General features: G+C 50.3%; 4 protein-coding genes across 4 annotated transcripts; 3 read left to right on the top strand and 1 right to left on the bottom strand.

Annotated features, from left to right (window-relative positions):
* Nucleotides 1–120: 120 nt before the first annotated feature.
* On the bottom strand, nt 121–5,627 carry LOC120895283 (N-acetylglucosaminyl-phosphatidylinositol de-N-acetylase). Its single transcript, XM_040298477.1, has 3 exons — nt 4,863–5,627; nt 4,706–4,799; nt 121–866 (listed from the first exon to the last, which is right to left on the bottom strand). Exons 1-3 carry the CDS (start codon nt 5,611–5,613, stop codon nt 695–697), a joined length of 1,017 nt encoding a protein of 338 aa, XP_040154411.1. The 5' UTR covers nt 5,614–5,627; the 3' UTR covers nt 121–694.
* LOC120895285 lies at nt 1,565–2,288 on the top strand. Its single transcript, XM_040298480.1, has 2 exons — nt 1,565–1,700; nt 1,812–2,288. The coding sequence occupies exons 1-2, from the start codon at nt 1,631–1,633 to the stop codon at nt 2,198–2,200; spliced, it is 459 nt and encodes a 152-aa protein (XP_040154414.1). The 5' UTR covers nt 1,565–1,630; the 3' UTR covers nt 2,201–2,288.
* Nucleotides 3,091–4,579, top strand: LOC120895284. The gene is made up of 3 exons (XM_040298479.1): nt 3,091–3,378; nt 3,842–4,034; nt 4,117–4,579. The coding sequence occupies exons 2-3, from the start codon at nt 3,965–3,967 to the stop codon at nt 4,503–4,505; spliced, it is 459 nt and encodes a 152-aa protein (XP_040154413.1). The 5' UTR covers nt 3,091–3,378; nt 3,842–3,964; the 3' UTR covers nt 4,506–4,579.
* A 1,032-nt stretch (nt 5,628–6,659) lies between the features above and the next one.
* Nucleotides 6,660–11,447, top strand: LOC120900632 (phagocyte signaling-impaired protein). The gene is made up of 8 exons (XM_040307906.1): nt 6,660–6,871; nt 7,295–8,012; nt 8,084–8,204; nt 8,287–8,562; nt 8,636–8,831; nt 8,904–10,087; nt 10,162–10,414; nt 10,488–11,447. Exons 1-8 carry the CDS (start codon nt 6,823–6,825, stop codon nt 10,664–10,666), a joined length of 2,976 nt encoding a protein of 991 aa, XP_040163840.1. The 5' UTR covers nt 6,660–6,822; the 3' UTR covers nt 10,667–11,447.
* Nucleotides 11,448–11,638: the final 191 nt, after the last annotated feature.

The raw sequence follows: 11,638 nt of genomic DNA, 5'->3' as shown, positions 1-11,638 counted from the left end.
ACAGCAAAACTTGAGCCCTGATGTGCATTTTTTTTATGTTAGTTTTATTTTCCAAAAGTTCATAAAGGTTTTAGTTTTAAATTTAAGCAACAGAAGAGAGAGAGAAAAAAACTAAAACAATAGGAAAGGCGACTGCTCCCCGAAGAAAGCGATCTATTTACAGAACCTACGCGAATGGAAGGAAAGGACTAGAGCTAGAGCAAATTTTTCTCTACACATACAACAATTTCAAACTTTTCATCAGCTTCTCAACCAATATCATTTTGAACAATATTCAAACAATTTGAATCAAATACCGCAAAGCTCAACATACAGAGTTCAACTCAAAAATGCCTTCACATACGGACAGATTTTGTCCGACTGGCCACGATTCTGCCTCACCGATATCTCTATCTCTCGGGCTATTGAATAAATTGTTGCATTCAACTACTTATGGGGTAAAACAACATAAAGTTGAAGACTAGCGAAAGCGCATCGTACTTATCAGTTAGCATTATTTGGATCCTAGGAACGTGTTCTTGTTCTTCGTCGCTTTCATTCGTTCTGGGTGGATGTGCTCTTGTGGGTGTTTACTACAAGACGGAGTGCGTGATTTGGTGGTCCCAGCTGATGGAAGAAGCATCTGGAAGCTGTTTCGGTGCACAGTTTTGTTTGGTTGGCGCTCGCAAAAAGGTTTGCGCGTCTGTCACCCCACTTAGGTATCCAAAATTTCAAACTCTACGTCGGATTTGTTAATTTCGCGCAACGAATTGATCACCATGTAGCGGGAGAATATTATGTACAGCTTGCGAAACCACACCATCTGGGAGTTGTGCAAGCGCATCGCATTCTGCACAGCGCGCCGAGCTTTCCAGCTGAGGATGACCCTAAAACGATTGGAAAGAGAGTTGAAATTTTCATAAATACATGATTCTCCATATCAACAAGCATTCAATAAAAAAAAAATAAAAAACAATTAATTGCACTGCTCCGAAGTGCGCTTCTAATCTCCCCAAACGACTTATCGAATGCAATGCACCCGTTCCGAGTCGTTGGCCGACAGGTTTTTGGTGGACAAAAATCTTCCATCGCTTCTTGCCCACCTGTATCATTTACCACCGGTTGCGTTTTGGTAACTATCGGTGACTACCTGGTAATTGCTGTAAAACGATAACCATAATCGGTGATCGACACAATAAAATAGCAGCCTATACGACGTCCACCAGGCCCACGGAGAGCAATCAAATGGTGGGTATGTGCTGCAACCGGCATAGAAGAAATAAAAACAACATACACACGTTTGATAAGCATTCCAAAAGACGCAAAGCAAATAACAATAAGAATCTTTGGTCAGCTCAGGCAAGATAATGCAAACAACGCTGGACCCCACGCACTAAGCGCCAAAGGCTTAGTGGTCCACGGGGGACATTTGTACTCCTGGCAGACTATCGCAGGCGATAGTTATCTAGGAACGTAAAATAGCGTGCGAATTTTATCAAGAGCTGACGCACGTCTGGGCAAGATACTGAGCTAATGCGTAACGAGTAAACCATGGGAATTGTCGCCGAATGCTGCCGCTACCACCACTATTTAAACACCGTCGCCGTGGAATGGGATAGTTCAGAAGTGTTTGCAAGCTCCGTCACTGAAAATGTACAAGTTCCTGCTGATTGTTGCCATCCTGCCGGCCATCGCCTTCGGCCAGACCCCGTTCCGTCCGTGTAAGTAGCGGTCACGTGGACATGCCAGCTAGTGGGGGTGTGGTGTGGTTAAAGTGCCTCTTAAGCAGTGAGAAAAGTACATCCTATTAATTCGCTTCCCGCTGCCCACAGGCCGTGCTGGAGGTCCGGTTCCAGATTCGCTTGCGATCGAAGGTTGTACGGCCCTTCCGTGCACGATCGTGTCCGGCAGCCCACTGATTGCACGTGCGACCGGTATTCGCACACCGGTGGCCACACCGACCGTTGAGGCACACATCGTCGCCCGCGTGCTGGGACTGGATGTTGGGTTCAGGATTCCGGAGGAGCTACGCGACGCCTGTGCCGTGGGCATTTCGGGAGCCTCGTGCCCGCTTGCCGCTGGCCAGCAGTTCGACTACACGCTCAACTACGCTATGACACTGCCACTGACCGGCATTACCGCGCAGGTCGAGGTCGGTCTTACGGCGGCTGACGGTACCAGGATCACGTGCATTGAGATTGATGCCCAAATCGTGGCCTAAGCTTCCACTCCTTTCTTCTCCAATTTCTCCTGAGCAATAAACCAATAAAACCACATCTAGTGATGTGATCGTATGTTAAGCAACTAAACATGTCAGTAAATTTCACTGGTAAAAAGGGGGGGGGGTGGTTGCTTGCATGGAGATTTCACTAAAGTGGTAAAGCAAGCCATGGGAATGACAGTGCTGTCAAACTTCATTCTCATGTCAAACCAGCGGTGGGAAATCGGAAACCAAATCGGATGTATTCCGGAGCCGATTCTGGAATCGTTTCATACTCTGGAGCCGACTCCTTTCCAGATTCCGGAGAAGACTCCTCTTCCAGAATCGATACCAGAATCGAAAACGGCTTTGGAATTAGAGTTGGCTCCAGAATCGCAATCCACCCGGGAATCGTAATTTGCTCCGGAATCGAAAACAGAATTGACTCCGACATCAACATCTTTTCTGGAATTAAAATCAGACGTTTTGGAAGCGAAATCTGTCCCGGAATTTTCATAAGAATCGTTATCAACAAGTAAATTTGGATTCTTTGCGGCTAGTAACACAATCGTAGCAACATAGGACCCAAACGCCTATTCACATGGAGAAGCCGAAACCGACACCGACTTCAAAGCCGATTCTGATCCCGGAGCCGATTCCTATTTCGGAGCCAATTTCGATTCCGGAGCCGGTTTCGATTCCGGAGCAGATTCTGATTCATGTGATTAAAAAAAATGCACTTAACAAAAGGCACACCACCCTTTTCTCCCTTTTACTCGAAGCGAGAGGTGTTGTTACACAATCATTAATCGACTTCATGCCTATCTAGTACCCTGCGCCCGACCACAAGTGGTATGTCAATAGCCAGTTTGCTGTTTTTTAGCCGATAGAGAAAATGAAAAAAGCCACCGATATCAATCCAACTTCTTCCTGGGACCGTTACGTTTCATCCTTCCACCTACAGTGCAATTCTATCTTATCGAAGAAGTGAAAAATTTGCTAGCTTGGAGCCTGGCCACTAATTGTACTGACCCCCCGGGTAGAGTAATAGGGTTGTCCGATAGAAGGCTAAAAAAGCAATTCGAGGATCATTGCTGCTAACCAACCGGTCTGGTTTGAAACCACCGAAAACGATGCATTATCCAAGGGAGGGGAAACAATAATCGCAGTGACCCATGGTGACGCCACAGTTCATATAGGTAATCCCCTTATTCTTGACGCAGGTAACACTTTTCTACCGTAATCTTATCCATTAAGTAATTTCCCATAAAGTGGGCAAGATACCGAGCGGAAAGAAACATTGATAAGTAAGTTGCTTGCTTATGTTTAGGTACGATAAGCCTTTTGAGCAATTTTTGGGCTTCCAACAACATCGCCATCAAAATACACATCGGAGGTGCATAAACTTTGAACTCGAATCGTGATAAAACTACCACCAATGGTTCGAATAAACCCTTCACAATCGAGTAATATAGCATGTTGAGTGTATTTCTGTGTGTATGTGCGCGCACACTGGGGGAAAGAAATCCGGACAAGAAAGGTCTCCAAACACTTACAGGCGCTATTGTGGCACCCACCCTTTACCTAACCTGCGCTGATAAGCAGCTCCGATAGGCGGATAAGAAACGATTTTGGCTAATCTATTGCAACGACCAATTGCAGGTGCCGGTTCGGCTTCAAGCCATACCGCTGCGGTGACCTTCGCCGGGGGCTCGGTATTTAAAAAGCGCTACCGATACGGGACAAGGTAGTCAGATCCTTGACGCTTTCCTTAGTACCACAACCATGTACAAGTTCCTGCTCATTGCTGCCCTGCTGCCGGCCATCGTCTTCGGCCAGACCCCGTTCCGACCATGTAAGTGTGACGCCTCGCGCGGTGCTCGCTCGCTAGCAGGTGGGAAGATATATTACGTTGCCTCTTCGCTCTTTCGCCCTAGGCTCGGGTGGCAGGCCAACTCCGGCTTCGCTCAACATTGAAGGATGCACGGCCCTGCCCTGCACGATCACGTCCGGAGCTCCGCTGGTTGCCCGCGGCATCGGCATCGTGTCGCCGGTCGCCACCCCCACCCTGACGGCTCACCTGACTGCCCGCCTGCTCGGATTGGACGTCGGTTTCGAGATCCCGGACGAGCTGCGGGACGCTTGCGCCGTTGGCATTTCGGGTGCTTCCTGCCCGATCGCCGCCGGTCAGACCTTTGACTACGAGCTGAACTATGCCATGGAGCTGCCGCTGGTCGGCATTACCGTGCAGGTTGAGGTTGGTCTGACCGCTGCTGACGGCAGTGCCGTGACCTGCGTCGAAATCGATGCAGCGATCGTCGGTTAAAGCAAAGCAAACCCAGTTCTCCATTATTAACACTACTTTCCTCCGTAATAAACCTTTCTGAGCCATCACAGTAAGCCGGAATTTGTTTTCATTGTGCATTTAAGAGGCCGACCGACAATCTGGGAATTTTGTGGTGTTGAACCAATACGCTTCTTTAATCCTAATCGTGGAAGGTATGTTTGTGCCAAGAATTCACTTACCAATTGGTAGATAGCAGCAGCGTCGCCGGCAGATCAAATATCGACAAATACTTTCGGCACAGATTCACCGTTTCTAACGTTAATACTTTACAATCTGCGAAAGACAAAAGACGTTTAGCGTAACACAATCGCCTACCACCCGGCCTCGACTACTTACTGTTCGGTATCATGCCGGAAAGACACAGCGAAGCGGTCGCGTAGTAAATTGCACTATGGTTCGGATGGCCGCTGATACCTTCCTTGTCGAACGTGATCAGCAGCTCCGCGTCGAGCGATTCCAGCTGGCGGAGCAGCTGGTTCGCAATCGTGACCGCCCTCCATTCCGCGGTCGGATCGTCCTGCAAATGTGTCGCATTAACGAGCGTTATGTCCTCGGGCCGCACGCCCATGCTTTCGCACGCATCCCACAGCTCCTGCCTCCGCACGGCGCCCTTACGGTCGTGATTGCCCTCGGACAGGCACAGCACAAACACGCGGCACTGGCGGCGCCGCAGCTCCAGTATGGTCGGACCGAAGAACATCACCTCGTCATCTGGATGGGCGGTCACGAGCAGGGCCCGGCTGCACGGTGGCAGATGGCTTCGGCGCACCAGCCACCGGCCGAAGCGCGAACCACCGGTCGCACGGTGAAACATCACCCGGTACAGGACGACGCATAGTACACTGTAGGCCAGCAGCACTAGCGCAATGTGATCCAGCGTTTCGTGTAGGTAGTGCAGCGCGATACCGTAAATCACCTCCAGGCAGCCGGTCGGTCCGAGCGGATCCTGCTGCTGCTGTTCCTGCTGTGCTTCCGTCTTTCCGCACTGGAACCACCACGCGAGCAGTGATGATGGCACTGGCGATGGAACCGAGCGGATGATAGTGTCACTGCCGTGCGGATCGATGTTCGAGGAAGCATGAATCATTTCCTCATCACGTCACCCGGACCTGATGTGTACCGGCAGGGGGGTGGGTGGTCGGTGAAGCGTTGGCGCTCGGAATGGTACCGTATTCGAGACAGAGGAAAGGAACTTCGCTTTACCTCGATTGCACAAACGAAAGTCGATTACGCAGCAGTTTCGCAAAATGCAGGGACCGGGTAGTGCACTCTGTCTGACGGTGTGTGACTTCCGTGGGAATATCATACAACCACAGTGAGCACAATCGCCGCCGTCCTGCTTCGCACAGCAACGGCACTGCCAGTCGGTTTCTGCGTGCAACTGCAAGCAAAATGGCGAAATAGATGTACGTGGTCAGGTAAAACTGGAAAGTGTTGTCTGTTAATTTATTATCTTTTATGGTTACATACAATTTTTCGCCGATATGATGTGTTTGTTTACCTTTTGTTTTTCTCTACCAATTTACAGGCACACCGACACACACACACACGCGCAGTGAGGGAAAATTTGTACAGGGACAGTGCTGACTAATTTTAAACAGCACTACTTCTCATCTAATACCGATTGAAATACAAACTTTTGTTCTTAATGGCCATCAAAAATATGCTTTTGGTACAATATCTTGTTTTTAAATAATCATTTGACCAAACGATTTTATCTCCAACCAATAATAAAGCATTCAATATTTTAATTTGCTCTGCATTGTAGTTCCACTTCCATCTCGCCATTTTGGCAGGCCACTGTAAGTTGAAGGGAATATAAACAAACGAACGTGGCCAGGTCAGGCAATTAAGGAAACGAAGGTCCATTTTTTGCACATTCAAATAAATTTTAACAATCTCTTTACAGTCTTCAATTTCTAAGAAAGAATATGATATTTTTTATTGGATATATTTATTTTTATTTTTATTACTTTTATTGTATGCCAGGGACAGGTATCAATTATGTAAATAGCACAAATATTATCATTTCTGCGATATAAAACCACCGAACCCGGTGGTGCAATGTCAAACTGTGCTGTTGTGATAGAGCCTGGTAGATTGCACATTTGAAAAAGTCAATTTTCACCCGACTGTCAAAATATCGACTGGTGCATGTGTATGTGCAGTGTGTGTGTGAGTGTGCGCGCAGTCCGAGCGAGAATTCGGGATTTTAGGGATCGAATTTGTGAACGAAAACACTCACTTTCAAGCCTCCAAGGATTCGCTTACCATCCTTCAAAACACCCACGGCACGATGCAGCAAGAGGATCTAGCGTACGAGCGGAAATTGCGGCCAATTTGGGGTAGGTAGCAGCTGGGGTATGGTGGTGTGCACCACGACTGTCTCCGCATGGCAGCATCAATAGCAATCGCACGGAGACCGGCTGCGGCTGCGATGGCCGGTTGGACTATTAGCTGGTCGTGGTCGCAAAGTGTCTTTAATGACGCTATAGAGGCGATGGCCCTTCTACATCATGCCGATAATTGTATCTTTTTGGAACGCGCACCAGACGCGAGTGCTGTTTCATATAAGATAAAGGCGCTGCTCTGCTCCGGCTCCGAATGGTTACCGGCCGGCATCTCTTCACTCTCCACATCTCTCATCGCGATCTTCAATTGTGTGCTTGCTGTGCGCTGCACCATTCCAATCTTAGAAACATCCACCATCCACGCAAACACACACCGACTCGCCCAGCTTAACCAATTGTCCGTGTCTCTATTTTTAGAATCGATTGAAATCGGTAACTACAAAAAGGCGCTGCAGGATGTCGAGAAGATGCTGAAGAAGAAACCCACCCTACAGTGTGCCCGTGCGCTGAAAGCCTGGGCGTACCAGCGGCTCGGCCGCACGGAGGACAGTGCGCCGCTGATCGCCGCGCTCGAGGAGGAGCAACCGATCGAGGCGACGACACTGCACGCGCTCACGCTGTACTACAAGGAAACGCAGCGGCTGGACAAGATCTGCACGCTGTTTAGCAACGCGGTGCGGCAGGTGCCGGGCAGCGAGGAGCTGCTGTCCCAGCTGTTCATCGCCTACATGCGCATCGACGACTTCAAGGCGCTGCAGTCGGTCGCGCTGCAGCTGTACAAGCTGCGGCCCCGCAACTCCTACTACTTCTGGGCCGTGATGAGCGTGGTGCTGCAAGCGCTCCGCGGACCGGACGCGCACAATGCGCAAAAGGCGCAGCTGCTGCTGGTGCTCGCCCAGCGCATGGTGGACAAGTTCATTGCGGAGAACAAGCTCGAGGGTGCGCAGGAGGCGCAGCTGTATCTGCAGATACTGCAGGAGCAGCACAAGTACAGCGAGGCGTACGACTTTCTGCAGGGTGCCTTATGCCAGAAGCTGTACCCGGGTGCGCCGGTTTATCTGAGGATCGATCTGCTCAAGCAGCTGAACAAGTGGGGCGAGCTGAACCGACTGCTCAAGGAGCTGCTGCTACAGGAGTAAGTGCAAGCTGTTGGCGAGTAGCTGTGGCAGTGCTATTAATTTCAATTTCGAATACCGCGTTTCCTAGACAAGACCGCTGGGATTACTATCAGGATTACATCAACTCTACGTTCGAGCTTATAAGGGCTGGCGAGAAACCGGACGGTGCCGATTACACGGTGGAAATGTGCCACGAATTCCTGTGCGATGTATGTGTATGCAGGGCTGGAAGTATTAGCCATTGCACCAGCAACGAAATTTTACATCTTGTCCTTCCCCACCTCTTTCTAGATTATCGAAGCGCAGCCGAAAAAGTTCCGCGGTCCATACCTGGCTCGGTTGGAGCTGAACCGCCGCATGGTGGAGCAGCGGTACGCCGAGGAACAGCTGTTTGGCAAAATGTCCGATATGCTGGCGGAGTACTTCGAGCTGTTTGCGGACAAACCGTGCTGTGCGCTCGATATGAAGCTGTTTCTCGAATTTGTCAAACCGGCCCCCGAGCGGAGAACACTCGCCACCAAGCTCATGAACGGTCTGGGGCTCAGCTCAGCAACGCTACCGGCCAGTGTCAGTATTGTCGCCGCTCGTCGGTTTATATGCATTCGTTTCACAATGGGATTTTTGCATTCTCTATTTGCAGAAAGAGCAAATGCAACGACACATCTGTACGCTGCAGATCGCCCGGTACAGCGGGGCGCACGCGATCGTTAGCGAGGAGCTGCTGCACGCTATCTATACCTCGCTAAGCCTTCACTACGAGCACGGGTACAATGCGTATGGGCAGGGTCTGCTGGTGACGGACATGGGACCATCGGATGCGTACGCCTTGTTAGCTGGTACGCTCACAGCGGGGTAGGGGAAGGCTCAATTGTCCACCCAACACTAAAGCAAGCATTTATCTTTCGCAGCGCAAATTATGTACGAACGTGCCTATCGAATGCAACGCTCCGAGCCGGCGATCGAAGCGCTGTGTCTGCTGAACCACCTGCTGGGGAACAGCGTGAACAACTTCCACGGTAAGCTGTTGGCGCTGCAGCTGTACCACCGTCTCGGTCTCACGCAAGCCGCCCAAAGTGCCTACGAAACGCTCGACATTAAGCACATTCAGCTGGATTCGCTCGGCTACCTGCACTGTGCTCAGCTGGCAAATGCCGGCTTCCCGGCACTGGCCAAGGCGACGTACGAGCAAACGCTCTACTTCTTCCTGAACGACATCGACGCCAACTCCGAGTTCCCGAAGGCGCTGTACAACTTTGGCACGTTCTCGAAGCTGGTTGAAATTGTCGACTTTCGCAGCAGGCTCGCGAACAGCTACCACTTTATGCTGGTGACGGTCGAAACGTTGCTGCTGATGGTGGTCAGCTCCGGCGGCACGCTGTCCCAGCTGCTGGCGGCGTACCGGCAAACGCGCCGCAAACCGGCCGAGGATCGTATACGGTGGGACAAGCTGCACGATAATCGCGATCTTACGATCTTTGTCAGCTGGGATCCACCGAGCGATGAGGAGGAGGAGGAGGAGAAGAAGAAGGACAAACCAATGGATAATGGCACCGGGGGGGAGAAGGAAGCGCCGGCAGTAGCAGCTGTAACGAAACCGGTCGGTGCTACGCTGGAGGAACGTCGGGAACGATTGCAAAAGCGCAGCTACGAGCAGGACTACGATCTGTTGCGGTTGCGCACCGGCCTTTCGAAGATGCTGTTCTCGCTGGTGGAGCTCCATCTCAGCCGTACGTCGGTGGAGTGTTCGGCGGCCCAGCAGCTGCGTGACGACTGGGTGACGGTCGCGGCCGACATCCGCAGCAAGCAGCACGCACCGATCAGCGGTCGCTATCTAGTCAATCTGTTGCCCTCGCGCCTTCACCTTTACCTGAGCCTGCCCTACGAGCGTGTCTTTACGCAGCTGGCCGACTTTGCGCTGGACTTGTGGAAGGGTTACAGCATCGAGCAGCTTACACTGGCGGCGGACAAGTGTTCCGGCGACGTAACGGCCATACACGAGACGATGAAGCGAGCGATCGAGACGTACCACCAGTCGGCCGATTTGCTGTGGCACTGGAAGATGACACACGAGCTCGTAAACGGTTGCATCGAGGTAAGGTCGAGACGGTTGATGCGTTCGTTGCTTGGCTAGTTCTGCTAATCCTGACCTTACCTTTGTTTTTCCAGATGATCTCACTGATGGTATTCCTGCTGGCAGTCTGTTACGACAAGTACCTGCATGCCCCCACGTCCCAAGCACAACCAAGCGCCGGAAAGAAGGTGAAAAAGGGCCCCGAAAACAGTGCACCGAGTACTGCCACAACCACCAATGCGAGCAACGATGCTTCTTCCGTCGTCCCGGAACGGGAGCGGCTTGTGCTGGTTACGAAGGTGCTGCGCGAGTTGAAGCAAACCATCAACGCCATGGATCTGTTGCTGGGTAAGACAAAATGGTCTTGCACGTTCAACTCCGTTTCCTTTAACTTAAATTGCTTTTTGTTTTGGTTCTGCAGCATCCTGGAAGCCACCGTTAGTCGAGGACTCCCTGTCGGCCGCTATCGAGCGGATGTCACTGAATCCCAAGTGCGCCTCCACCGTACAGTCAACGATAGCGGAGAACGCCTTGACGGAGGTGCGGGAACTGCGCAAGCTGCTAAAGGACAAGCTAAAGCTGATGAGCAAAGCTATTTAAGAGCGGTCACTCCGAGTTCCGCGCATCGAACCAGCCTCCCTAGCCACAATCCATCAACAGTGACGCCCACTGAGGTCTAACCTACGGCGGCACACAGACCCAGACCCAGTTTCATGCCCCGGGATGATCGTGTTTAGAGGTCGTGAGCAGTAGGGGCGCGTCAATAGGAGCATCTTTCGTTCAGTCCTGTTTCGTTGATTGTTGAACAACATTGTGTGTATTAAGTTTCTAGCTTTTTAAGTGCTGGTGCCCCATTTTCTGGGGGGGCCATTTCCCGTTGTCTACAGCCAATTGTTCATTTTATCGATACAAAATAGAATAGTACAGTGCATACTATTTTTATACTAGTATGATGGTTCGGCACCATCGGCAATACACATTTACATGGTCTCCCTTCCCGTTTTCTGAAGGAGTCCCTTTTTCCGAAAGTCATCTAAAAACGAGCGTGTACAGGCAAGCATTTTTTCAAATTTAGAAATTTAGATAGCGTCTAAAGTAATAAAAAAAAAGATACAATTCTTACGAAAGACACCCATTGACGACAGAGCATTGTGTAATGATGTAATGGAAGGGAATCACTTTAGCATACACGATCGCGTGTACCGGTGGGCTGATGGGGGTGTAAGATGGGGCAGTAGTAGAATCAAAATGTATTTGCAATGAAAGTACAGTAACGATTAAATTACCAGTGTAGCTTCCATGCGTTGCAAAGAAAAGAGCCGAATGGGGGTGTAGATTGGTGAACCTGGAAGAGATTAATAAAATAAGGAAAAGTAAACAATCGGTGATTTTATTAGTGATCGTTTAGAACTCGATCCGGTCTTTTTCTTCTTTTTCATTTTTTTTTCAAGTTTTTGGGTCCGAAAACACAGAACTCATGCTCACGCTTTCCGTCTCTCAGTATAGTGAGAGCGTTACCTGCTCACTATAGTGAGATGGTGGTATCTGTCGTCAGTGAGTCGTTTGTTAGAC

This window comes from Anopheles arabiensis, chromosome 2, assembly GCF_016920715.1.
Source record: "Anopheles arabiensis isolate DONGOLA chromosome 2, AaraD3, whole genome shotgun sequence".
NCBI lineage: Eukaryota > Metazoa > Arthropoda > Insecta > Diptera > Culicidae > Anopheles > Anopheles arabiensis.
This window is presented reverse-complemented; position numbering and strand designations above follow the sequence as displayed.

What these genes read in the sequence shown, in the direction of transcription:
- LOC120900632 (XM_040307906.1), top strand. Translation starts at nt 6,823, where the DNA reads ATGCAGCAAGAGGATCTAGCGTACGAGCGGAAATTGCGGCCAATTTGG. An exon ending in TGCGTACGCCTTGTTAGCTG is followed by an intron (nt 8,832 to 8,903) that starts GTACGCTCACAG and finishes TATCTTTCGCAG; the next exon opens with CGCAAATTATGTACGAACGT. An exon ending in TCGTAAACGGTTGCATCGAG is followed by an intron (nt 10,088 to 10,161) that starts GTAAGGTCGAGA and finishes TTGTTTTTCCAG; the next exon opens with ATGATCTCACTGATGGTATT.
- LOC120895283 (XM_040298477.1), bottom strand. Translation starts at nt 5,613, where the DNA reads ATGATTCATGCTTCCTCGAACATCGATCCGCACGGCAGTGACACTATC. An exon ending in TTCCGGCATGATACCGAACA is followed by an intron (nt 4,800 to 4,862) that starts GTAAGTAGTCGA and finishes TGTCTTTCGCAG; the next exon opens with ATTGTAAAGTATTAACGTTA. An exon ending in CTGCTGCTATCTACCAATTG is followed by an intron (nt 867 to 4,705) that starts GTAAGTGAATTC and finishes CAATCGTTTTAG; the next exon opens with GGTCATCCTCAGCTGGAAAG.
- LOC120895285 (XM_040298480.1), top strand. Translation starts at nt 1,631, where the DNA reads ATGTACAAGTTCCTGCTGATTGTTGCCATCCTGCCGGCCATCGCCTTC. An exon ending in CCAGACCCCGTTCCGTCCGT is followed by an intron (nt 1,701 to 1,811) that starts GTAAGTAGCGGT and finishes CGCTGCCCACAG; the next exon opens with GCCGTGCTGGAGGTCCGGTT.
- LOC120895284 (XM_040298479.1), top strand. Translation starts at nt 3,965, where the DNA reads ATGTACAAGTTCCTGCTCATTGCTGCCCTGCTGCCGGCCATCGTCTTC. An exon ending in CCAGACCCCGTTCCGACCAT is followed by an intron (nt 4,035 to 4,116) that starts GTAAGTGTGACG and finishes CTTTCGCCCTAG; the next exon opens with GCTCGGGTGGCAGGCCAACT.